This window comes from Mesoplodon mirus (genome assembly GCF_964341445.2).
Source record: "Mesoplodon mirus genome assembly, chromosome: 12".
NCBI lineage: Eukaryota > Metazoa > Chordata > Mammalia > Artiodactyla > Ziphiidae > Mesoplodon > Mesoplodon mirus.
In genome coordinates this window covers 38,785,133-38,810,288 of record NC_138988.1, presented here as the reverse complement: position 1 = coordinate 38,810,288, position 25,156 = coordinate 38,785,133, and the positions used below count along the sequence as shown (strand labels likewise).

The following is a 25,156-nucleotide window of genomic DNA, read 5'->3' as shown; positions in this document are numbered from 1 at the left end:
GTTTCCTGAGCTTTGCTGTCACAAATCGTCCCAAGATGAATTTCCAAGTGCATGTGTCTATTTTATTTATGTGTGTAACCATCACCTCCATCTAGTTCTAAAACATTCTCTTCACCCCAAAAGAAAACGCCATACCCATGAAGCAGTTGCTCCCCATTTCTTCCTCCCCCAGCCTCTAGCAACTAGTAGTCTGCTTTCCCTCTCTATTGATTTACTTATTCTAGATATTTCATGCAAATGAAATCATAAAATATGTAGCCTTTTGTGTCTGGCTTCTTTTTTTTCTTTTATAAATTTATTTATTTATTTTTGGCTGCGTTGGATCTTTGCTGCTGCGCGCAGGCTTTCTCTAGTTGTGGTGAGCGGGGGCTACTCTTCCTTGCGGTGTGCGGGCTTCTCATTGCGGTGGCTTCTCTTATTGCGGAACACGGGCTCTAGGCACGTGGGCTTCAGTAGCTGTGGCATGCGGGCTCAGTAGTTGTGGCTCACAGGCTCTAGAGCACAGGCTCAGTAGCTGTGGCACACAGGCTTAGTTGCTCCGTGGCACGTGGGATCTTCCTGGACCAGGGCTCAAACCTGTGTCCCCTGCATTGGCAGGCGGATTCTTAGCCACCGAGCCACCAGGGAAGTCCCTCCATTCCTTTTTAAGTCTGAATAACATTTCATTTTATGTATATTCCACATTTTATGTATCCATTTACCCATCCATGGGCTTTTGAGTTGTTTCCACCTTTTGGCTGTTATGAACGCAGGGATCCTTGAGTCTCAGCAGCCTGGTGGACAGGTAGAGCAAAGACATGTAGACAGGCACTGGGATGAGGTGTGGAGGCTCGGGAAGGAGTCCAGAAGCAGGGTCTGCTCCCATGCCCCAGGGTGTTTGCGTGGCTTTGTTCAGGTGTCCCCTCTTCTGAGGGTCGTCCCCCTCCTTCCTCATTTGTATTGTTCTGAATGAGTCAGGCTTATCCATTTGTCTTCTTGGTCTTTGCCTGTCTCTGCACCATAAGGCAAGTTCCATGAGACAAGTGGCTTTGTTTGCCTTGCTCACTGCTAGGTAACCAACATCTGCAGTGCAGCCCAGTGCCAGGCACCCTGGAGCTCTTGATAAAAAGGATCTAATGTTCGGTGAAGCCTCACACTTGTGCTGCCATGGCTGCCATTGTGGCCTTAACCCCTTTCGTTTCCCCAGCTTGCATTTGGATCTGCACTCACCACGTCCTCTGTCCAAGTCATCCCAAACTATCCTGGGTCCCCAGCACCTTCTCAGACATCCCCCCCACCTTCTGCCAGGTGAGAGCCTGGCTATGCCTGAGGTTGCAGCATTCCCCTCAGCCCCTCGGCAGGGCTCTGCAGACTCACACTCACTCGCATGTCCCTCCTGGCCAGGGGGCCTTTGGGGCTGCATGAGCCTGGCCCTCAGACCCTGGTCCTTCCTCTCTTGTCAGCCACAGGCCATATGGTTCTACCACTTTCTCTCCCTCGGCCTTGCTGGCTGTACCTCTCATTACTTCCCACTTCCCTGAAGATTTTGGCATCAGAATCCTAGGCTTCCTGCCCACTCCCCTTGCTGTAAGCCAGGGAAGGAAGGAAGGGAGGAAGGAAAGAGCTAATGTTTTTCTCAGTGCCTACTGTGCACCTGGCATTGCTCTTCCTCAGACAGGGGTGATCCTCGCCGCTCTGTTGGCTTAGGCTGGCTTGGGCACTCCTGGTGGGGACGCAGGGCTGGGCTAGTCCCTCAGGGCATTTGCCCTTCCCCTTGGGAGCAGACCTCCTGGACAGGGTCTTACTCATTACTCAGGGCTGTAATTCCATGCGCCATGAAAAGTGTGGTCATACATGTGCTGATGTGCTCACACACCTGTGCGTGCAATGCACTGCACACACAGGAGCACACACTAGTGCTCACACACATAACCTCGCACACACGTGTGAGCACACGCACGTGCCCCACACTCACACATGCGCACGTACAGTCACACAGCATCTCATCAGGCTTTTTTCTCGGGTCTTAATCACCACCCTCAGACTCACATTCTCCTTTTGAGTACATCTGTCTTAATGGATTTTAAGCACAGATAGCTGAGTTTAACACTCTGGACATGTGAACACGTTTCAGGTAGGAACATGGGCATCCCTGAGCCTCTGCTGGTCAGATGCTGAGCCCTGGGAAGGGGAAGAGAGTAGGGAACGGAGCTCCTGGTGGTCAGCCCGAGGGAGGACCTCTCCTGGTTAAGGGTCCCGCCTGAAAGGGACTTTTGCTCCTTGGATGGAAGGTTCTGGCCTTAGGCCAGGCCCAGGGGGCCTTGCAAGAAAGTTAGCTCCCCCATGGCAGTCTGGGCACTGGGGTGTGTGAGGGTCAGCTCCTCAAGTAGGAGGAAAGAATAGGCACATGGGGTGAGGAGGGGTGGGGTGAGGGAGCATTTCCTGCAGGAGGCCTCCCTAGCCTTTCATGTTATTGGGAAATCTCTACCAGTGGCAGACAAAGCTCCCTGAGGGACTCATAGGTGAAACTTCAACAGGAGGGATCTAGAAAGGAACCCACAGCACATTCATGGCCCTCACAGTCTAAGGGCGAGGGAGGCTCAGGAACCAAAGTGCCACAGGTGGATATTAGTTTCTCGTTCTGAGTTAGATCCCTCAGAAGTGAAGGGCAAGAGAACCACAGAGGAAACACTGCGGAGTTGGCAAAAAAGGAAAAAGAGCCTCCATCCATGTACATTTTAGGCTGACAGGGAAGGTGGAACAGTGGGCACAGTGCTGTTGAAGGCTGGAAGGGTGGTGGGTGGCTTTCCTTTTACAGTTTCCTTTAATGAAGAGGGCATGTTTTTCCTGCTGGAATCTTGAGTCTCATTGACAATCTTGAGATGTTATTTTTTGTCATTCTGATTTTTTTCACAAGCCCTGTAAAGAATTGCATTCACTAGATCAACACTTCCTTAGCACCGACCCCATTTGGGCCTGGGTGTTTAGTCCTGTGCTGCATGCAGGTAGGGCAGGGAGAGAGGCCAAAGAGCTGCCCTCAGGCACTTCTGGGAGCTGCCCTGTGTGAGGCCGTGGGAGTCTGCAGGAAGGTCTACAGCAGATTTCTGGGGACTGGGGACTCTGGGGAAGGTCCCATAGAGGGCAGGATGCTTGAGCTGGGTTTTGAAGTTGACTTGGAGTTTAAGGAAAGGGCCTTCTAGAAAGAGAGCAGAGCATAAGCTGGGAGGAGTGAGGGTCAGCTGAGGAGCCTCAGGACTCCCTGCCTGAAGGCAGTGCAAGAAGAGGAGACTGGGGGTGGGAGGACCCCATTGTAGAGTGCTTTGAAGGCAGAGGCCAAGTGCATCCAGGGTGGGGTGGCAACATGGGTGGGGCTGGTGGCATTTCCCTTCCACCTGTTTCGGAGGTGGGAAGAGTGAGCACTTGGCGCAGTGTGGCTTGTGCGATTGTGGCAGCTGCCTCATGGGCTTTCTTTTTTCTTTTTTTTTTGGCTGCACCGCAGGCGGCATCCTAGTTCCTGGGATTGAACCCGTGCACCCTGCAGTGGAAACACGGAGTCTTAACACTGGGACCACCAAGGAAGTCCCCAAATGGGCTTTCTGAGGAAACTCCTGAACAGGGCCTACCCTGGTATCTCTGTCCTGGACTTCAGAGTCCTTTCTGCCCCCAGACTGTCTCTCATCAGCCTCAGAAGTCTTGTGGCCCCAGGATTGTTGCAACACATTTACTATCTTCCAAGCCTGGTGTGTCCGTCACCACCACACAGGACCGCTGATTGCCTAATCATTCACCCCAGGCCATCGGCCATTCAGTCCACAATTACTGAGTCCCCCTGTATGCCAGGCCCTGTGCCAGGCTCTGAGGACCGAGTGGTGACTCAGTGTGGAGGAAAAGCAGACTGCCCCCACTGCTCTCTGGAAGCCTGTCCCCTTCCCCCCATCTTCCTCCAGATTTTTCTCTACCTGTGCCAGCCCGCATCCATTTCTCCTTCTGGGAGCCCCCGAATCCCCCACCCCTCCCCACCGCACAAACGTGTCTGCACATTTAAGTTCTAATTATTTTGTGTATGGTAAAGTTTTGTGTGTGAGAACACTTGCTTTGAGTTCTCTTGATTATAATAAATTTGAAATTGCAAGGCAGAGGTATTGTTCAGCAGCTTTCCTCCTCATTTCATTACCTGTTATTTCTGGTGCTGCAGGCCCTTTGTCCAAAGGCAGGATTCTTTAGCGGTTGGAATAGCCCTGCGCAAGAACCAGCACTGTGCCGTGGGCTGTGGGAGCAAGTGACAGAAGGGCAAGCACCGACAGGGTGACTTTGGGAGATGAGTAGAGATGGAACCTCTTCTATTTTTTCACTCAGAGCTGAAACCAAGGACCATGGATGATCCTCAGTCACAATTTTCTTTTACCATTTTTGGGTCACAGATAAGTTTTTCCTTATTGTATAGAAACATAAAAAGCAAACAAGCTCTTACTAGTTAAAAAAAGTTTAAAAAATTTTAAATTAAAAAAAAGAGCAGGGCTGATTTCTGGACAGAGAGGTTTTTAACATGGAGTGGGCAGACGTTACTTTCGTGTTTCTTTCTCCCCCCAAATACACAATAGACATAGTTTTTGGATCCCCCTGGCTTTCCATGAAAAGAGAGTTAAGGGGCCCTCAGGCTAGGTGGGGTTGGGGTTTCCCTGCAAGTCTGGAAGGGCAAGCTCTGGGAAGCCTCATACACTTGAGGTGTTTCCAGGTCCAGCCCAGTACCCTGCGCACGGCAGGTGTTCAGCCAGTTCACATATTAATGATGCAGGCACTGCCTTATCTTACTAACTGCATTGTTGGCCCCCGTCTTCCTTCCAGTGCTTGGATTGGGGCGGGCATGGAGCAGGTCCTCAGCCATCTTTGTGGCTGAGGGTGTGTCCCGGCAGTCCCCGAGGACAGGCTGACGGCTGAATCCACTGCGCTGGGTCTGAAGACAGGGCAGAAGCTTGTCAGGCTTTCTGAGCCAGAGTCCTGGCTTCTGCCGTGTTGGGGTTGGAGCGGGGAGAGCGGGGCCTGCTGCCTCCAGTGTTACAAAGACTTGCATGTTTCTCGTATCTCCTGGTTTCAGCAGAATTTGGAAGAGAGCTGACAAGCATAGTGCTGTCCCCTTGGTAAAAGGCTGTAGTAGTAGAATTTGCTGGAGCGAGAAGCAGGGGAAAAGCTGGCTCAGCTTTATGTAATGACTCCTGACTCCTGATTAGAGCTTCCTAGCTTTCAGAGTCCTCTTCCCTGAGCCAGAAAACTGGGACGCTTTGCAGCTCAAAGTTGTCCCTATGTGGGGTCCCCATGCAGATGTCTGCAAGCCTGGGGCTGGGTGGGGGCAGGAACCTCAGTGGCTTGGGCTGAATTCCTGGGCCACACCTGGGGACCATGGCACTCCTGGAAGACAGGGTTGGTAAATGAGAATCAAGGGCCGGCCTGGGGCCAAAGGTCTTGAGAAGGCTGTAGAGAGGGGGCTAAGAATTTGCCTGTCTGCCATGTGTGCCCTCAGAAAGCTGAGCCTGGGAGGGGAGTTCATGGGGGTATGTGGCTGGCCTGGAGGTGCCATTGAAGGGTACCCTGGTCACCACAGGCTGGAAAAGCCAGGGAGTGCCTTAAAATTCAAATGCTGTACATGCTGTAGGTCTTAGTACAGGGATGTGTTGGGATTTGCCCAGACGAATGTCAGCATCCTGGGTTCAGTCCTTATGGAGCCCAAAGGGAAGAAGAGTCCCTAAGGTTGGGGCCTTGTTTCCTCTGGTGTCCCAGGTCAGGCCACCTGGAAAGCCTAGGAGGTGATGGGGAGAGCCTTTGAGGAGCTGCTGACCTGGGTCTCATCTCTGGGTGGTGACTCTGGTCTTGCCACCTGCCTGCCTCTTCCCTCCTTTGGCCCTCTTGGCTCCCAGCATGGGCCCTCACCTCTCCTGGCTCCCTCAGGAATCTCCTACTGTTGAGCTTTACCCAAGTCTGATGAATAAGTGGGAAAAAGGCATTAGGGCACTAAAAGCGGTAATGCTCCTCTCCTACTAAGTTCTAGGTAAAGAAGCCAGCTCCTCTATGCACTATAGTAAAATCCAGTCTTTGGATCCTTTCCCCTTGGAATTTGTGGTAATTGGCTGAACCAGACCTTTGTAAAAGATGATTGATATAGATATGACTGTTTAATTCACCTAAAATAAGAAGTTGCTTTCAAGCCCTACCAGAGTCATTTCCTATAAATCTTGCCTAATTACAAATTATCTTTCGTCAGTTGATTATAACAACCTGTGTGAACTTCTGCTTCCTTTGACTGGCAAACAGGGATTGCACCCACATTAGATTCTGGGAATCCCTGCCCTTATGGCGTGCTCAGTCTGACCTAAGGGACACTATAAACAGATAGTGCCTTGCAGGGGCAGCACTGGGACCAGGCCGGTGGGGGATGCATAGGGAGGGAGACCCCAGGAGCCTCCACACCAGAAGTCAGGTTGGAATGGTGCTGTGGAAGTGTTCAGCCAGCCCTCTGGAGAGCCTGTGGGCATGGATGCAGGAAAGCCCCTGGCCTGTTGGGGAGCTCCCAGGCCTCAGGCAGGGCTTGTGTTAGGGGACGTGTGGGTGATGCTTGAGAGACAGGCTGGTGTGGTAGGCCCAGACCAGCCATTGAGGAGTTTGGACTCCATGGGCTTCAGGAGGTCCAGTGCCTTCTGAGAGCAAACAAAAATGTTTATGAATGTGTACTTTTCTTCTTCTTAAGGATAAGATCTAAAGTTTTAAATCAGATTTATAAAGGAACCATGCTTTAGAAAACTTAGAACTTGCACAGGTGAAAAGCCAGAAAATGGCATTTGTTTTGTGTTGTAAAATGTCTTTCTGGTTAAATACGATAAATTAAAAGCATCTCTTTGCTCAGTCTCCTTACTGAACTAACCAAAAATTGCAAGAAGAATAAGAAACAGAAAACTCTTTTCAACAAAACTAAGAAACACCTATATGTAGGAATGCAGTGAACAAAGAATGGTTTCCAAGCACAGGGATAATTAGTTCTGATGAGGGAGGGCTCCAGAAGGGGAAATTTGCCTCTGCGGAGCTAGGGCAGGGAGGTCAGAGTCCAGAGGGACAAACCCAAGAACCACCTTCTTGGACTGGTTAGCAAAGCCACCATATGTGGGGACGTTTAGGAGTGTCCCTGAACCCTGTGTGGTGCCAAGAAGTTACTAGGGAGGTGGAGTTGCTCAAGGAGTTGAGCAGATTGGGGGTGGGGAGTGGAGTGGGGGGGAACCATAGGCTGCCAGCAGCCTGAACAATGGAAAGACAAAGGAAAGTTAAAGTAGGTGTAATTGGTATCTCTGGAGAGGAGAGCAAAACAAATGGAACAGAGAAACAGTCAAAGGTATAATTAATAGAAAACGTTCCCCCCCTGCAGTAAAGGAACACATAAATCTTTAGTTTGAAAGGACATACTGAATTTCAGGAAAAATAGATATGGAATATTAAGTTACTAAACTTCAAAGAGAAAAAAAAAAGAGTTCTAGAGCACCTAGAGGAAAATGTTAGTATAACTATAAGGGGAACTGATTGGGCTGGCCCAGAGCTCTCCACAGTAATAGTTAGAAAATAGGGGAATTTTCCCTCAGGGGAAGGAACTGTCAACTGAGAATTTTACATCCAGCCAAGCTGTTGTTCAGATTTAATGACCACAAAGGTATGTTCGGACTTTCAAGAACTAGGGAACATGGTTTCTATGAGCTCTTTTAACATGAATGAATGAATAAAAATTTCTAGAGATACACTCCATAAGACATGAATGGGCAAGCTATGACTAGAGGACTAGTAACCCCTCAACAGAGTCCTAAGGGGGATGGCATCTACCACTCGCTTGCCCTCAGGTGAGCCATGGTTCACACAAGCACCACAGTGCAAGAGACATTCAGCCTTCAGAGTTACACCGAGCTTATGGCATTTGATGGTTCAGCTGACTGATGCCCACACACAGCTCTTGTGACTCTGGGAAGACTACAGATTGGAGGTGAAAATGGGACCAACGGAAAGGTCAGAAGTAAACACTACATGCATCCTCTGGTCTCTTTCGGGGGATGAATTTGACCCGAGGTGGGTCTGGCCCAGTTCTGAGTGAGACACTCCCGGAAGCTGGGTATCACTTGAGGCAGATCTGAGGGTCTGGTTTGGTTCTGCATCATGGATGACAAGTTCATGGCCTTTGTGCTTAGGTGCCCTACTCCTGGGTTCATGACAGACCTATCTAATTGGTGGCAACAATCTTTCCCACTGATCTTTCTCAAACCCAGCCCTCCGGGCAGTCTCTACCAATTAATGGGGTTAGAGGAAAGTTACCTTTATTTCCCATCCTTGTTCTGGATTCTGGAGACTGACTGGGCCTAAAGGGAACCAAGGCCAAATCAGATTGTCCTGAGAAATGCTCTCAACCTAGTGGACCCAGATAGGCCTCAAGGCTGGGGAATGAGGTACCCAGGGCTTGCTTTCCTTGCAGTTACGGCCTGGGTCCCATCTTGCTCTCAGCCTCCTGCTGATGTCTCCCCTTATGCTTCCAGCTTCCCTGGGGCTGTGTCTGATGGCAGCAACTCTTATCCCTACCAGGAACCCATGATCAAAAAGGCAGGAGGCCACTGGCCTGAAAGCTGGGCAGGTCAAGAAATGTTTTCTTGTGTGAAAACTGGCATTTTTTTAAAACTCAAACTTTCTGAATTCTCCCATCCATTCCTGAGAGAGTTGCTCCAGGACCCAGGACCTAGATCCTGGTGCCCACCATTCTGCAGCCCCTGCTTCTCTGCCTGGATACACCAGGGCCGCTGGGCTGGCCTAGAGGTCCTTCCTGGCCTGGACCTTAAAGGAGAAATCCTCCCATAGCATCTTCCTGGCCATAATTGCCTGTTATAGAAAGGTCAGCCAAGAATTTATCAAAACCTTGTTTGAAGCTGTGGGAACTCTTCCGGCTGCTCTTAGAAAAACAGTTTCTTTAAATTCACTCCCCTCCTGGTGAGCAAAGGCAGCCATTTATTTGTGTGAAATATTTCTTTTTCAAATATTCAACTGGAGGTGGCGGGGGCATGCTCTAGAATGCTGCCATGTGGACCCCGGCCTAGTTTTCCCTTGGGAGCTTGCATGGTCTCTTCCTGCTTTTCCTGCCAGTCTGCCCAGCCCTCCCTGACTACAGCCGCCAGAGGGCCTCCAGGCTCCTTCCCACATGGGCTAGGGCAGCCACGGCTCTCCCTGGTGGCCCTGCCCTTATGGACATACCTGGTGTCTGAGCATCTTTGGTCACTGGAGCTTGTCGGCCTCATGCCTCTCTTGGGAGTTTCTGAGAGAGGGGAGTCCAGCTCTTGACTGGATTATTCCTCCCAGCAGTGGTCATGGTATGGGACAGAAGGCCACAGGGGTACTGAGCAGAGCTGGTGGGGAGGCTGACGGGATTGGCCTTATGGCGGGGGCTCCTTCCTGCCCTGCTAGCTAGCTTTAAGACTTGTTTCTGATTAGTCAGTAGCCTTAAATGCTGAAAGGGAGGAAACCTGGTAGAAATACAGCAATTTTTACACTCTCTACCTTTCTTGGCCATCTTTTTAAAATAACTATCCTGGATAAGGCATTTTTAGTCTTCCCCTGCTTGTCTTCCAGCCACTCCTTCATATCTCTGCCCTCTCCCTCCTTCTTCACCTGCCTGTCCTCCTGTGTCTTTTCCACTTTATGGCAGTGTCCCTCTCCCCTCCTGCTCACCTGTCCTCATCCCAGCCCTCTTCAAGGAGCAGGACTCCTGGAGGCTGCTGGGAGGAGCACTGGCCTCCCATATCCATGAAGCCAGGTCTTCCCTGGGGCTGGGCTGGCTCCCGATTGTGGACACCTCCCTCCCTCCCTCCCTTCTGCGCCCAGTGGAGACCTTTGTTAAGGAGGGCCTCCTGGGGAGGGCATTCCTCTGCCCTCCCCAGGAGGCCCTAGGCTACTCCAACCCTGGCCCCCTTGGGACTTGTGTCCAGTAGAGTGTCACAGACAAATCTGGATCTCTGGCCATGGATGGGCCCTAGTGGTCAGAAGGATAGAGAACTGTCCTGTCCTGAGGATAGGGGACTGAGTGGCAGAGGGCTCATGGCCCTCGTGGGTGAAGCCTTTTCCTTCAGAGCTTCTGAGGCTTCTCAGCCCTCAGGGACGTAGACTCAGGAGCATGTTGTTGAATGCTCCTCCTTATGGGAACTTCTCTGACCCTGGGGGTTGTGTTCTTGTTGTTCTCCTTTCTCTGACCTCTGTTTCTGATACCCCTTCTGCTCCCATTAATGTTGATGCTCCCCACAAATCTTTTCTGGACCACTGCTCTCCATGTGATCTTTATCCCCTGAGGCTCGCCTGTGAACTGAACCCTTAACTCTCTCAGATAAAAATATCTAGACTTGTCTGAATTGAACCCAAGCTCCGACCCATTTCCTGATGTTCCTTGGATGCCCCCCGAAGACCACCAGCTCAGCAAAACCAAACTCAACCTAGTGATTTTGCCATTTCACTCCCCAACCTCCACCCACCAATTGGCTTCTCCCCCTGGATCCTCTGTGTCAATCAAAAGAATCACTCCTCCCTAGACCCCAGGTCAGAATACCCCTGCTGAGCCTGCCCTCCCTCTTGGTCCCTGGACTATCTTTTGGGCTGTTGCCTTATTCTCACTGTCTCCCTACCTCCACCATCTCCCTGACGCAGAGCTGGAGCACTCCCTTGTTTGAAAAGCTTGGAGGCCCTCCTCTCCTGGCCCTTCCTATTTTAGCTCTGAGCTTCCCATGTAGTTCTGGTAGTTGGGTGCACACTGTTGCCAGGAGCTGTTCGAGGTGCTGAGAATAGCACTGACTTACACCTTGTCAGGCCTCTGGGCCGTTGCAAGTGCTTTCCTCTCTGCTTCGATTGCCCTTTACCTTGGGGAGAACAGCCCATCCATTAAGACCTGGCTTAGATGTCTCCTAGTCCTCAAAGCCTTGTCAGACTTCTGCCTTCCCTGGACTGTGTGGAGGTGTCTTACAGTGATTTGTTTGCACATCTGTCTCCTCTCTGGACTGGAGGATCCCAGAAGACTGGATCCCTGTCTGATTCACTTTTTAAAATCTATTTTAGTTAAATATTGAATAGGTGTTTATAGAGAATATAAGAACACTGATAAAATATGTGTAAGATGTAAAGGATAGCAATACAATGAACACCTGTGGGCCCACCTTCCTTTGTAAGAGACGTAATCCATTCTTACCGTCAGTACCTATCACAGGGCCTGGAACTATCATTCCAGGGATCAGTGAATCTTTGCTAATGACTGAATGCTCGATGAATGAGTGAATGAATGTGGTTTTCTCTATGAGTCTCTCAGCGTTGCTGGCCAAACTCCAGGGGAAGTGGTCATAACTAAGTAACACCACTGCCCTAGCTCAGCCCCGCTCCGTGAGCTCACTGCATTGCCATATGACTTCCTGTGTACTTTGCATCTACACTTATTGAGTGTCCACTCAGTGCCCAGCATGGTGCTGGGGCCTTGGCTACAGGGAGAAGCAAAATGTCAGACCGCTTCTGAGGGAGTTTCCACTTAAACAGCTCTTCAGAAGAAAGAAAAAAGAATCCAAAGAATCCAAATTGCAGTGCCTCCCACCCCTCCATAGCCTCACTGTGCTCCCCCAGAGGTGGCGTGGGACATGGTTAGGGACATGGACTGGTGGCCTTGATATTGGAATCCCAGTGCCACCACTTACAGGTCATTATAGCTTTGCAAGTTCCATAACTTCTATGTGTGGCAGTTTCCTTGTCCATAAAATAGGCAAATTGGATCCTACCGCACGGATTTGCTATGAGGCTTAAAGGAGTTAATATGTGACAGGTGCTTGGCACATGTGGCGCCCATGGTGAGGGCCCGATTAGTATCACCATCGCCGTGGCCAAGCGGAGTGTCCTATGTGGTGGGACTGGGGGTGCAGCCCCTGGCCAGAGAGGACTCCGGGTGCTGTTTCTGTCATTCTGTCCTGTGTGAGGTCAGATCCAGTGGAGGGCCGAGTGCATACCTGTCACATGCCATATCTCCTCAGCTCGAACACATTTTGGGGCCACGTTTTAATGTTCTGAGTCGTGATGTGACTGCAGTCCGTCCATCCAGGAAACATGTATTGAGCATCCAGCACGTGCTCGGCACTGTGCTAGGCTTTGGGATGCAGCTGTGGAGAAAGCACAGAGGCCCTGCCCGCATAGCCCTGGCAGGCTAATGCAGGGACCACAGAGGGTGCACAGAAGCAACATACATAGTATATGATGAGTTGGAAGGCGCTCAGTGCCATGGAGAACAAAGAGGCAGGAGGGATGGAAGCTGCATTTTAAATAGGGTGGTCCAGGAAGGTGTCTCCGAAACGATGGCACCAGAGCAAAGACTCGAGAGAGCACAAGTGCCAGCAGATGTAAATGCCCAGAGGCAGGAGTGGGCCTGGCGTAAGGGAAGTGGACACAGGGAGAGAGAGATAGTAGGAGATGAGGCTGGAGGGAAAGGGCCCAAATCTCATGGGGCCTCATGGACCATTGTAAAGCCTTTGGCTTTTCCTGTGGGAGGGAAAGGAAGGTTTAAGCAGACAAGGGAAGTGGTTTGATTTATGTACGTAAAGGATTATCCCAGCTGCCGCATGGTGAAGACTGCCACATAGAGGGGCAAGTGGGAGCACCCCAGCTTGTGCAAAAAAAAAAAGAGGGCACAGTGACTTGACAGGTGGAGCGAGGAGGCAGAGGAAGTGGCCAGATGCTGAAGCCCACAAGATTTACTGATGATTGACATGGGCTGAGAGAAGGGAGTCAGAGACTCCAAGGGGAAGATGGGGAGGGGCACATTTGTGGGAATATCAGGGGCTCAGCTTGGAGACAGCAAGTTTGAGGTGCCTGTAAGACATCTCAGTGAAGATGTAGAGTTGGCAGTGAGCCAAGGGAGGAGCTCAGGGGAGGGGTCTGGGCCAGACACACATTTGTAGTTATCAGTGGGGAGTGGGAGTTAAAGCCTTGAGTCTGCGTGGGTCTTGAGCCTCAGGGCTTTGTGTACATTTGTGAAATGCTTGTGTGGACAAAAGCTAAGTCCCTGCATTGTAGGAAGTGGGGTCCCTGGTTTGGGACATGAGGAAGAACTTGCAGAAGAGCTTGGAAAGGTATGGCCAGGAGGGAGGAGGTCGCCCAGGAGAGGGTGGTGTTCTGGGAGGCCAGTGGAGAGCTTATTTCAGGAAGGATGGAATGCTCAGCGCTGTCAAGTTCCGCTGCTGGTCAGGGGATGATCAGGTGGGAGGAAGAACTGAGAAGCGACTGTCAGATTTGATGATGTGGAGGCCACCGGTGACTGTCACCTGAGTGATTTCTGTGGAAGGATGGGCAAAAGCCAGGCTGTATTGGTTGAGAGGAAGGGAGGAGAGGGGCTGGAGGCCGTGAGCGGAGACCATTCTTTCAAGCAGTTTTGCTGTAAAGAGCAGCAGAGAAATGAGGCAGTAGCTGAGGGGGAAAGTGGGCCAAAGTTCTTTTTTCTTTTTCAAGATGGGAGACACATGTTTGTATGGCCATTGAAATCATCCAAATAGAGAGGTAAACATGGACGGTGAAGGAGAGGGGAGAATTTGTGAAGGTGAGAAGTGGGCCTTGGGAACAGGAGACAGGCAAACACAGCGGAACAGACGCCGAGAGGCCTTAGATGTACAGATTCCCCTCCAGTGGCTCCCGCTTTCCCTGCGAGATGGTGAGCAAGTCGCCAGTGACAACGAGGAGAGGGAGGGGACATGCTGGCGGCTTGCAGATCAAGGAGAGGTGTGAGGAATCATCCAGGAGACAGGAGAGTGAAGGGCTCATGGGCGTGTATTGTGATTGCCAGGTGTCAGCTACAGTCGCCGTGTGATGTGTGAACACACATCAGGCCTCTGTGCAGGGAGCGTTGCCCTTCCAGTGCAGACTTTGCTGGGTGCAGTGGGCATTGTTTGTGTATTCACTGTCACCACAGCTGAGTTGAAAGTTAACTTGAATTTGGATCCCTAAGTATCACATAAAATGTCCCCAGGAAGACTACATTGTGATGCAACACTGAATTAAAAAGTCACTGTGTACACGGAAGATTGCCTGTCACACCTCATGCAAAACAAACACAGTAGAAATTGCTAAGTTTCTCAGGAGAAACCACTGACCTTGCACAGCCTGAGAAGGGGCTACAGTCTCTTCACATATTATAAAGGGCTCTTCATAGCTTCTGATTAGCTTTAAAAAAAAATTTTTTTTTTATTTATTTGGCTGTGCCAGGTCTTAGTTGCGGCACACTGGATCTTCGTTGCTACATGCGGGATCTAGTTCCCTGACCAGGGATCGAACCCAGGCTCCCTGCATTGGGAGTGCGGAGTCTTAACCACTGGACCACCAGGGAAGCCCGTTTCTGATTGGCTTTCAAGGGCTGCTTTTAAATTCTAGCCCCAAATAATTTAAGTAAAAAATGAAATTATGAATTTAACCAAGCGGGATTATTTCTTTACAATACCTAGAAATTTAGTCTACTGAAAGGCCCTAGAGCCCAGGTTCCAAGTGTGGGCCAGAGATGGCTGCAGCCACCACCACACTGGGCCTCACAGCTGGTGGCAAAGGTGACTCAGAGGGGCTAGACTCAGACTCTGGTTATCCCACTGAAGAAGAAAGTGGCAGGTCTGTGAGACTGGATGGATGGGTGTATTCTGTTGTTGGTTGATGGACATTCAACAGTGTTTCCTTTTCCTGGAAGAGTCTTTATTAGACCAAGGATGTGTCTCTTCCCCAGCAGTTCCTCGGAAGGGAAGAAGGACTGCAGAGTGTCTTGAAGTGGGCCTCGCCAGGGAGGCTCCTCATCTCCCCTCTGAAATAGCTTGTCCTAAGGCATCCTACAGTTGGCTCCTGAATTTTTTTGGCAAGCAGATGGTCTTCATATAAAGGCAGCAAACTTAGAATCCCCTCCTATTAGTCAGACGCTACAAGGACCAGGAACACTGGGGCTGAAGGGGCCAGGCCAGGATGCTCCACAGGCGGCTGTGGCTGGGCCTCTGCAGTGGCTCTCAGCCAGGCTGCCCTGTCGCCTGGGTGCCAGTATCCACCCAGATGAATACAGACTGAAGCAAGTATCGAATTTCAGGGAAGCAATATGAAGCATTGCTTTTGGCTTTTTGTGCTTGGCTTTTTTCAAATTGGAAAACTGGCAGAAATGAACTGAAATTGGGTCAAATGAGAAGGAATATAGGGTATTGAGTTTAGCCTGATGGTTTGCCTTCTACCTCATTGAACTACTCAACTCTGCTGGCTCTGCTGCAGCAGGGCCATGTTGGATGGAGGTTGGGGTCAGGCACATTGACCCCAACCCCCCTCGATGGTTCCTCAAGGCCTGGATCCTAGAACTCCGGTCCCACCCTGCCTTGCACTGGCAGAAAGGTAACACTTCACCCATCTTGATGGACTTGGTCTGGCATTAGACCTGCTGGAAGATTGCCAGAAGGAAGGCTCCATTGTCCCTGCTGGAGATGGCATTAACTGGGCATTGGAGTGCTTCCCCACCCTCACCTCCAACTGCCTGGGGTTGGCCTCTGAAGTGGACAAGCCAGAATGTAACAGACCTGCCAGGGGAGTAGCTCTAAACTAGCTGCATGTTGAAATCACTTAGGGAGGAAAAAAATAGTAATGCCAGGGTCCTGTCCCCACAGATTTTGATGTAATTTGTCTGGGGTGCAGTCTGAGAGTCAGAAATTTTTAAATCAGCCTAGGTATTACTAATGTGTAGGTTTAGAGCCTTGGTTTTCTTTTTTTTTTGCTGTACGTGGGCCTCTCACTGTTGTGGCCTCTCCCGTTGCGGAGCACAGGCTCCGGACGCTCAGGCCCAGCGGCCATGGCTCACGGGCCCAGCCGCTCCGCCGCACGTGGGATCTTCCCGGACCGGGGCACAAACCCGCGTCCCCTGCATCGGCAGGCGTACTCCCAACCACTGCACCACCAGGGAAGCACCTGAGAGCCTTGGTTTTCAAAGTGTAGTCTGCAGACTATAGTAAAGGCATCACCTTAGAGTTTCTTTTTTTTTTTTTTTTTAACAGCTTTATTGGAGTGCCTTAGAGATTCTTAAAAGTGCAAACTCCACCCCAGACCTACTGAATCAGACTCTGCACTTTAGTGGGATGTAAGAGGGGCCACTCATGAGCCGATCACATGGCCTGGTGCTGAGGGTTCAAGTCGGGGGACACTTGTCAGTCAGCACTTGGCCAGTGGGGGCTGTGATGATGCCACTGGGCAGCAGAGGAGGGTGGCGACGGGGCTTGGCAGAGTCACCTAGGTTGGTGGAGACCTCTGCAGGGGACTTCTCTAAGGTATATCTCTAACATCGTCGTTTTCAATGTCATTTCAGCGTTTCCAGGAGACTGGACCCCAAGGAGCCCCTGGGTAGCCAGAGAGCAGCTTCCCCAACCCCGAAGCAGCCTTCTGCTCCTGCTCCCAGCCGTGAGAGCCCCCAGGAGACAAGGGCACAGGGCCCAGCAGGCCAGGAGGCTGATGGCCCCCGCAGGACGCTGCAGGTAGACAGCAGGACGCAGAGATCAGGGCGGTCCCCCTCTGTGTCACCGGACAGAGGCAGCACCCCCACATCACCCTACTCCGTCCCCCAGATCGCCCCCCTTCCCAGCAGCACGCTGTGTCCCATATGTAAGACCTCGGATCTCACGTCAACCCCCAGCCAGCCAAACTTCAACACCTGCACCCAGTGTCACAACAAGGTCTGCAACCAGTGTGGGTTCAACCCCAACCCTCACCTCACCCAGGTAATCAGCTGTGCGCCGGCTTCCTCCATCCCACCTGCCTTCCCAGGCCTCCCCGGTTCCCCTTTTCACCAGCTCTCTTTTCCTGGTCATCTCCCTTGGCCATCAGCTTCTTTGTCTTCCCAGGGCTTGTATTCTGGCTCCCAGATGTGGTAGCAGAGAAAAAGTCTCTGTGGGGGATTGTCCTGAGGGATTCCTGCACCTACTGAAAGCTTAGGCTCAGTCTTGAGTAGAAGACGCTTTCTTACCTGGTCCAAGTTTGACCTGGAAAAATGGCCTTAGGGAGGGCCAACGACAGTCTTACAGACAACTTTTCCCAGTGGATGCTCATTTGGAGAGGGCCATGAGCAGCTGCAGGGCCCAAAGGGAGGCAAGTCTCCCTGGCCGTTGGCCAGCCTCTCTCCCTGACAGTGGGTCTTGGAGAGGGATGCCAGTGAGGGGAGCAAGGTGTTAAGGGAGACAGGAAACTGCCTCCCACCTGGGCTTCAGGAAGCGCCTCCCCTGGGCTTCCGTTCCAGTAAGCTGGGGCCTGATGGCGCAGAGCAGCTACCCATCCCAAGAAACAACCTCGGGGTAAAGTAGAGACCCAGACTGGGGGCCAAGCATCCACATGGAGACGGTGTCCTACACTCACCAAGAGGCCACTGCAAGGCCATTTCCATGAGATTGGCCTGCATTCTCCCCCAGAGGACCCTGGGTTCCCAGCCCCACCCTTGCTGTGTTCGGATGCCTTGAGTTGCTGTGGGATGCTCAGCCAAGCCCCTGAGCCTCTCTTTGGTGCCATGGAGGCTGGGTGCCCCAATATACTAGCTGGGCTGGGGCCATACCTTTGAAATGAGTGGGTTTGTCAGCTTCCTCCCTCTCCTCCGCGGTAACCCACAGAAGTCTCTGGTAGTCTCCCCAGGGCTCTGCCCCTGGGCCGGATGGAGAGTGGTGACTGCAGGCCCGCAGCTGGGATTATCAGCAGCAGGAGCCGTTTGGACCACATGGGTGGGGGGATGAGTGAGAATAATTGTTCACAGGTCGGGGTCTATTTGTGATATGAGGTGCTGTGGGTGTGGGACGTGTGCTTTGCGAGAGGTAAGTGTGAGATTCCAAGGAAGGAGCTGCCGGTGTGGGGAGATGATTCAGTGCGTTTGCAGTGGCTCCTGGAGTGTGGGGGCTTTCTGAGGAGGCGTGTACACTCGTGATTATTACATCCGTGATTAGAAACAGCCCATCCCTGCACTGATCAGTTAGGTAAGTGTTGCTCCTCAGTATTTAGAACAGCGTGGTTAAGACCAGGGAAGCTCACCTGGGTGTTTCTGCTAGCGAGAAGCCAGAAGCACCCAGCCTCACAGGAGCAGGGAGGCTTGGCAGGCAGGGATGAGAGAGGCTGCTGTGGGGATCCCCTCTTGTGCTGGCCCTGCCCCCCAGGTTCCAGCCTCCAGAGATGCTCACTAGAGCGGCAGGACCCGAACGACTCTGGGTGGGGTAGGCGGAGATCAAGGGAGAGCCGCACATGGTGGCACCAGTTTCCTGGTGGGCATCTCAGTCCTTCCCACACAACAAACTCCCCCAGCCTAGGACCTTTGGTGAGGTGGGAGGGGAACCAGCCTTTGGCTGTGCCTGGAAAAACAGCAGAGTGGGAGGACCTTGGCTACACTCGGTCCATCTGCCTCATTGTGCTGGGAGGAAGCCGGGGCTCAGGGCCAGGAGGAAAGGGGCCTCCAGCTTACTGCAGATTCACAGTGTTTGGTGAAGAGCGGGCCTCCGGACCAGGTCCTTCAAGGCATATACACGCAGGAGCTCCAAGACAGGGCTGTTGCTCGTGGCCTTTCCCAGACTTGCTTTCACTGAACATTAGGGGCTGCAGTTCCATGGCATTCAGTTTGGGAAATGCTGACCATTCTCCAGGTTCTCGCCTGGTGGATGCCCTTTTCTGCCATGGTCTCCAAGCAGAACCTTTTCTTCTTCACGGTTGGCTTTCAGTGGTGTTCCTGTCAAGGAAGAGAACCCTTGGCCCATTTTCCTGAGGGGCTGGCAGAGCCTAGTTCTTGAGTCAGAGCAGTTGCCCTTTGTCACTTCACTAAAAGCAGGTTCACTTCCCTGGTCATGCTTCCACGTAACGAGAAAGCACATTTGCAAGTTTTGCCCGCGTACCTGCTGATAGATCCACCTTGATCAAACCACATCTGTTCTGGCCCTTCTAACATGATGTTCATCAGCCAACAAGGCTCTCTGTGGGGTTGCCCTGGTGTCCTGGGCTGGGCTCCTGCCTGGCCTGAGGTTCTGGGCAGCGCAAGGGGCGGGTTCTGAAGTCAGGCTGGTGTAGGTGGCAGGGGCTCAGGCGGAGTGACCTTTTCCAGGAACTTCAGCTCCAGCACTCACTTCCTTTTTTGATTACTCACTTCCTTTTTTGATTTCTCACTTCCTAGGAGGAGCCCAGCTAGAGTGGAAAGGGGTGGGGGGACTGCCAGTCCCAGCACAGATGCACTACAGACACTGGCCACTGGGCAGCTTAATTGGGGTCCTGTCTGGGGGTGCGAGCTTGTGCCTGAAACTGCTAGTGTGGTAATGCCGAGGTAGCCTGGGTCCTGCATCCTGCCTTGAAGGTCACCGAAGCCTCGTCAGGGCATGTGAGCAGGATGCATTGCTCCTCAGCTTTCCACCACACAAATGACTTGGAGGGTTTCATGCCTCTCAGACCACTAATGAATCTGCTCTTGGATCTTTGGAAATGAGACCATGGAAAATGAACCTTTTATCGTGTGTGTCACAAGGAGAGAATCAGGGGCTGGTTGGTAACTCAAGTTGCAGCACAGATTAGGAATGTGATAGAACTGTTGTGCTGAATGGCTATGTGAGGACAAAGGAATAGGAGGGAAAAGACTGGCACTGCTGGGCCAATGGTCACTGGAACTCAGAGTTTTGGTTTTTCTGTGTCATGGCATCTGTCAGGGTCTTATTACTTTAGCTGGGTCCTGTGGAAACAGCACACCAGGTGTGGAGATGAGAATCACATACAGGTCAGCCCCATGTGGCCAGAATAGTGTCTGAGATCTGGAACCACTGCTTTCTGGCCAGTGGACCCAGGGGCTGCTGGATGGGTACCACACTCAAACAGATGTGGCACTTGCTGTCCTGCCTGTGCCCAGGTTGGCTGACTCTCAAGGCTGTGATGCCTTGAGAGGAAGATGCCTGCCCATGCACTTTGCTGGGGGTCTGAGTGCCTGGAGCACATTAAGACTTCATGGAAGTCAGGGAGCAGCTCAGAGCACCCTCTGTTTACAGATGAGGAGACCAAGTCTTCGTTTATTCTGATTCATTCTGGAGCAAGGGAGCTGGGGACCCAGAACCAGTAGCTAGGTCTCCAGTTTTACCCCAAGGACTCCCATCCCCATTCTCCTTATTCATAATCCATTTTTGCTTGGGCTGAGGATGGTTCGTAGCAAGCAGGGCTATCCTGGCCACTCTTCGTGGTGGAGGCTGTTTTTTCCTGGAGATCTCCAGCCCTGGTTGCTCAGGGCAGGTAAATAATTTAACCTGTTTGAAACCATGGCAAAAGACTGGGGTTTTTCTTGTGGGGTCAGAACATTTCTCACCACCCACAAAAGACCCTCCCTGTGACGACGCACTGACCAGGAAGCCAGAGGTGTTAGCATTTAAGCCAAGTCACTGCCCAGTGATGGGGAAAAGACAGGAAGACTGTTCTCTTCTCTCCCTGGATGTAGGTTCTTGCACAAGTACCTTAAACCTCCGGAATGTTTAAGGAGAAGCAGGGTCCAGGGACCAGTGTCAGTGGCTTTGCCGATGCCCCAAGCCTGCTCCGTGCCACATTAGCCCACCTGTCTGCTCTTCGGTAACTCAGCATTCAGGCCTGCCACCCCTTTCTCCTCTGGGACAGAGCCACCTGTTCTGATAGCTGTGGGAAGGAGCCAGCTGGGTGGAGGGGGAAGGTAAGGTCGGGGAGGACAGCGGGGTGGGAGTGAGCTCCTGGAGAGGACAAGCCGTGGCTGGGGGCAGGCATGGCCTGTCTCTGTCAGCCCCCTCAGGGGCCTCCTTGCCCTGCTCAGAGCAGCCCCAGCAGCATATCCTGGCCTGGAACTCCTTCAGTGGAGTCTGTCCTCGCACTAGCAACAGCTTCACAGGAATGAGTGCTGTGCAGAGGCAGGGCTGACTGCACGCCTGGGCTTCCTGGTCGGATCAGCAGAATCCTCTCAGAGCAGCACCTAAAGTCAGGCTGTAGCCTGCACGTGGGAGGCCCACGCTCTACCCTGTGGGTAGCAGCAGAGCTTCCGCCTTATCCCCAGCCTTCCAGGTCCAGGCAGCCCATGTGCCTTCAACCTCCCTTGCTCTAGTCAGAATTGCTTATAAGCCCCTCTAAGAAAACTACAGAAGAGTGATCATGGTCTTTCTTCACCCGTTCCAAGGTCTAGACTTTGCTGAGACGAAGCCAAGACCAAGCTACTGTGCCCTCCCCCATTCCCACCCCATTGGCAAGCCTTGGGCTTAGGCACTTGCCAGGGTGGGTGGTGTGGAGAAGGGAGGGAGAGACGCAGTGGCCACAAGCCTCTTCCTCTCCTGCCTGCATCCCACTCTTTTCCGGCGAGGGCTGGGCCACCAGCTGGCCCGGGGGTGGTGCTGTGAGTGCAGCACAGATTCCTCTGCTGCAGCCACCAGCCTTGCCCCCTTCCCTCTGCTCCCTCCTGGCCACACTGCCGCCTGGGCCACTGAGGAAAGAGGAGCGGGTGTTAGAAGGACATGGATCAGCGGTGAGCTGAGGAGAGGCAGAGGTGTCCTCCTCCTTCCTGGGCCCAGCCTTCCCCTCTCCACCTCCAAACAAAGAGGAAATGGATCTCCAGGTGGCGGGCCCTTTGGGAAGCCTTTCTCCCCTCTGTACGTCTAGTCCTTGGGTGGTTTGCCAGGCAGTAGCCACTTTGACCCACACAATCTCTTGAGTCGGTAGGGAAATGCCCCCCAAGCTTCAGCCAGCCCTGGGCAGCCGGCCTTGCTGTCAGTCCCTGCTCCCAGGAACTAGGCCCCTTGGCCATCTTGCTTGGGCCACTACAGGGTGGAGGCCAGAGCCACTGGGGGCAGGCAGAAGAGGTGGCTGTTCAGGAGTGGGAGTTTTTTATAGCTGTGGCCGTCAGGCATGGCACTTAACTTTTAGCTGTGAAAGGGGGCTGTAAAGTTATCTAAGAATGAATGTAAAATTAAATCAGAACAGAAAATACGAAATTTTATTCCTAAAACACCTGATTTTGTATGTGAGGGCAAAAGAAAACAGCATGAAAAAGAATGGAGTGAAAAGGGTAGAAAGAGAGAAATAAAGTAGAAGCAGGGAGAAGGGACAAGAGGGGGAGAGGCAGGAAGAGGCAGAGGAGGAAAGCTCCATAAAGTAGCCAGTTGCTGGCTGGTCACCTGTTGGTTCTGCCATTTCTACTGTCTGTTAGCTCACACTTTGGCCTGAGCAGGCCCGCTTGTATCTACTCAGTCAGAAGGTGGCCCTCTCCCTTCCTCTCATCCTTTCTTCCCTCCACAACTGCTTTTTGAGTCCATATATAAGCCAGGAACTGTCTTCAACACTGGAGATTCAGGCAGGGCTGCAGCAGATGTGTTGCTCAGCCTTGGGGAGCCTCCGGGCCAGAGGGAGAGGCAGCTGGTTCACCAGCAACCACGCCCGCAAACACACAGTCGCACCTGGGGGTCAGGGTTGTGGAGGACCAGGAGGAGGGCTGGTGGGACTTGCTGTGATGCTGTGACAAGACTCTTGGGGACTTCTACAAGGAGGGGAGGTTAGACTGCAGATGTTAGACTGATGCTGGACCAGAGACAGGTGGAGGCAGGGGAGGCCTGAGGGGAAGTACGTGGCCCATGTGAGGGCCAGGGAGCAAGCCAGGTCCAGAGGGCAGGCAGATCCTGCTGGGGGCTCCAGATGTGATGTCAAGGGTTTTGGATGATGGCAGTGGGAAGGTAAGGTATGCATTTAAAAACATCTTTTTGGAAATAGATAATGGTGGTGGTTGCACAACATCATATATGTAATTAATGCCACTGAATCTACACTTAAAAATGACTAAAATGGCACATTTTATGTTATGTTTGTTTTACTCCCCTTCATAGATGTATATGTATACAACAGTAGCACACAGACACACACCCCACACTCTGGCCGCTGTGTGGAGAATAGCCTATAGGGGCAGGCTGGGGCTGGGCTAGAGATGGTCATAGGGTTGGGGGGAACCGTGACAGATTCCCGGTGTATTTTGGAGGCTAAACAGACAGGTTGTGGAAATGTAGTGGACATGGGGGTAGGAGATGGAGATGGAGAATTCTTCTGTTTGGGTCGTGTCGAGTTGGAGTTGTCTGTGAGCACCCAAGTGAGTGCAATAGGGTGACAAATCTAAGACCCTGGCGTGCAGGCAGGTCAGGACTGGAGGCCTTGGAGATTCACAGCCATATACTGACATCAGTATACTTCCCACTGAACACTTCAGTAAGCCTCTCATTAGTTAGAGATCAGTATTTAAGGGTTTTTTTTTTAAGGTAAAATTTATATAGAATGAAATGTACAAAGCTTAAATGTACCATTCAGTGAGCTTTGACAAAAGCATGCACCTGTGTCACCCAAAGCCCTCCAGTCAAGACAAACAACATCCCCATCACCACAGAAAGTCCCTTCAGGCCCCATCTATGTCCATCCTCATCCCTCCTCCAGGGACAACTGCTGCTTTGATTTTTTATCTACCATAGATGAGTTTTGCCTATTCCAGAGCTTCATATAAATGGAATCATACAGAATGCACTCTTTTGTGTAAGTACTTTCTCACTCAGCACAGTGTTTTTTGAGCTTCATCCATGTGGTCAACTCTCGAGAAGCTTGGCTGAGAAGGAGAGGAGAGAGCCCGGACAGTAACTAGAGAAGGTGTGCAGGCAGAAGAGGGTTTCTGAAAAGCAGGAGACAGTGGTACTGTCTGAGCTCCGAGAGGAAAGCGAGGCCTAGGCATGTGGGAGATGGGGCATAATTGAAAGAGTGGGGACCCCGAAAAGGCAGGTCTAGATCCTGAGTGTGGAGGAGGCATCCTATTATGTGGCTCCTTTTTGAGACACTGGAAGCAGGGCCATCATTTGATCCAGAAGGCAGGGGAAGATGACAGGCAGGGATGGGGATGGAGAAATTGAACCAGCCTTTGTGGAGAAGAGCTAACTGGAGAGATGGAGTGAGTTAACCAGGCAGCTGGGGGGCCCGGGAGAAGCTAGGACATAAGTTAATTTACAGTGGAGCCCCTTTGCCTGGTACCCATTCAGCTGTTCAGGTGTAGGCCCGGAGAAAAAGGTATGCAGTTGGATCTAATTCTGGAGCAGACACAGGTCAAGAGAGCACAGACATTGAGCAGAGTGTGACAGGATCAGCAGACCATAGATTCAGCTGGGTAGGAAGGGATGTGAAAGCAGAGGGCCCATGGACGAACAGAAAGCAGAGGCTTGGTGGGGGAGGTCTCCACAAGGCCCCAGGCCCGCTGCAGTGGGGAGGCCTAAGAGATGACCTGGAGGCTGGAGGAGGACAGGCACAGGGGTAGTTTGGGAGGAGAGACAGTTTTGGGCGAGGGTAAGTTTGAGGGTGAGGCTGAGGGATAGAGGTGTCAGGTGGGTTAGCGGGTGGCTGCCATCTGCAGTGACTGTGGGAGTCAGTGCAGTGGAAGCCTGGGAGGCCAGGGCCAAGGACTTCTGAGACTAGAGTCATGATGAGGGAGCCTGGAAGGCAGCAGGAGCCAGGAGGGGGAACAGGGTGGGTAAGCCAAAGGCTGAGCTCCGAGGGCCCTAGGGAGTTTAAAGAGAAGGTGAGTTATTGCCACATTCTGAAATCCAGGGAGTGCAGCTTCTCCTAGAGAGGTGGTCTGGGGTCCAAGAGGAGTATGGGGATGGGGTGTAGGGGAGTTGGCTCGGTCCTGGACAGGAGATTTTATAGGGCACAGTGGACAGGCCTGGGAGGGAGGGGAGGCCGTCTGTGGTAGGATTTGGGGGGAGTTGAGGGATATCGGGAGGTGGAGGAGGATCAGCAAGGGGATGGATTCTTTCCCTTTCACGGAGCTCCAGGCTAGTGAGGCCTTTCAGCCCCAAGCAGCAATTGGGTTCAGCCTCCACGACCCAAATCCTGGCCTCAGATGCTGGGCAGATTCCCAGGGTTCCCCTCAGGGTCCTGACCTGATGAGATTGGCACAGGCCTGGCTGATCCAGCTCTGGATCAATGTGCCCTGCTCTATGGGACCCTGTGGTACCCACCCCTAAGCCTGAGGTCAACCAGTTGACAGGCAAAGCAGATTGATGGCAGACTTGGGGCAGCTAGATGCTGGATGAGGCAGGTGATATGTCCAATGCTAGGGGCAGTGCGAGGGCACAGGCCC

At 52.2% G+C, this 25,156-nt stretch overlaps 1 protein-coding gene across 1 annotated transcript in view; it reads left to right on the top strand.

Moving 5' to 3' along the window:
• BSN (bassoon presynaptic cytomatrix protein) overlaps positions 1 to 25,156 on the top strand; it is a gene marked incomplete at both ends in the record, with an annotated part of 84,917 nt that overhangs the window by 32,310 nt on the left and 27,451 nt on the right. The window contains one exon of the mRNA XM_082639078.1: positions 16,364 to 16,772. Within this exon, the coding sequence (XP_082495204.1) occupies positions 16,364 to 16,772 (409 nt within the window). The remainder of the gene's footprint in view (positions 1 to 16,363; positions 16,773 to 25,156) is intronic.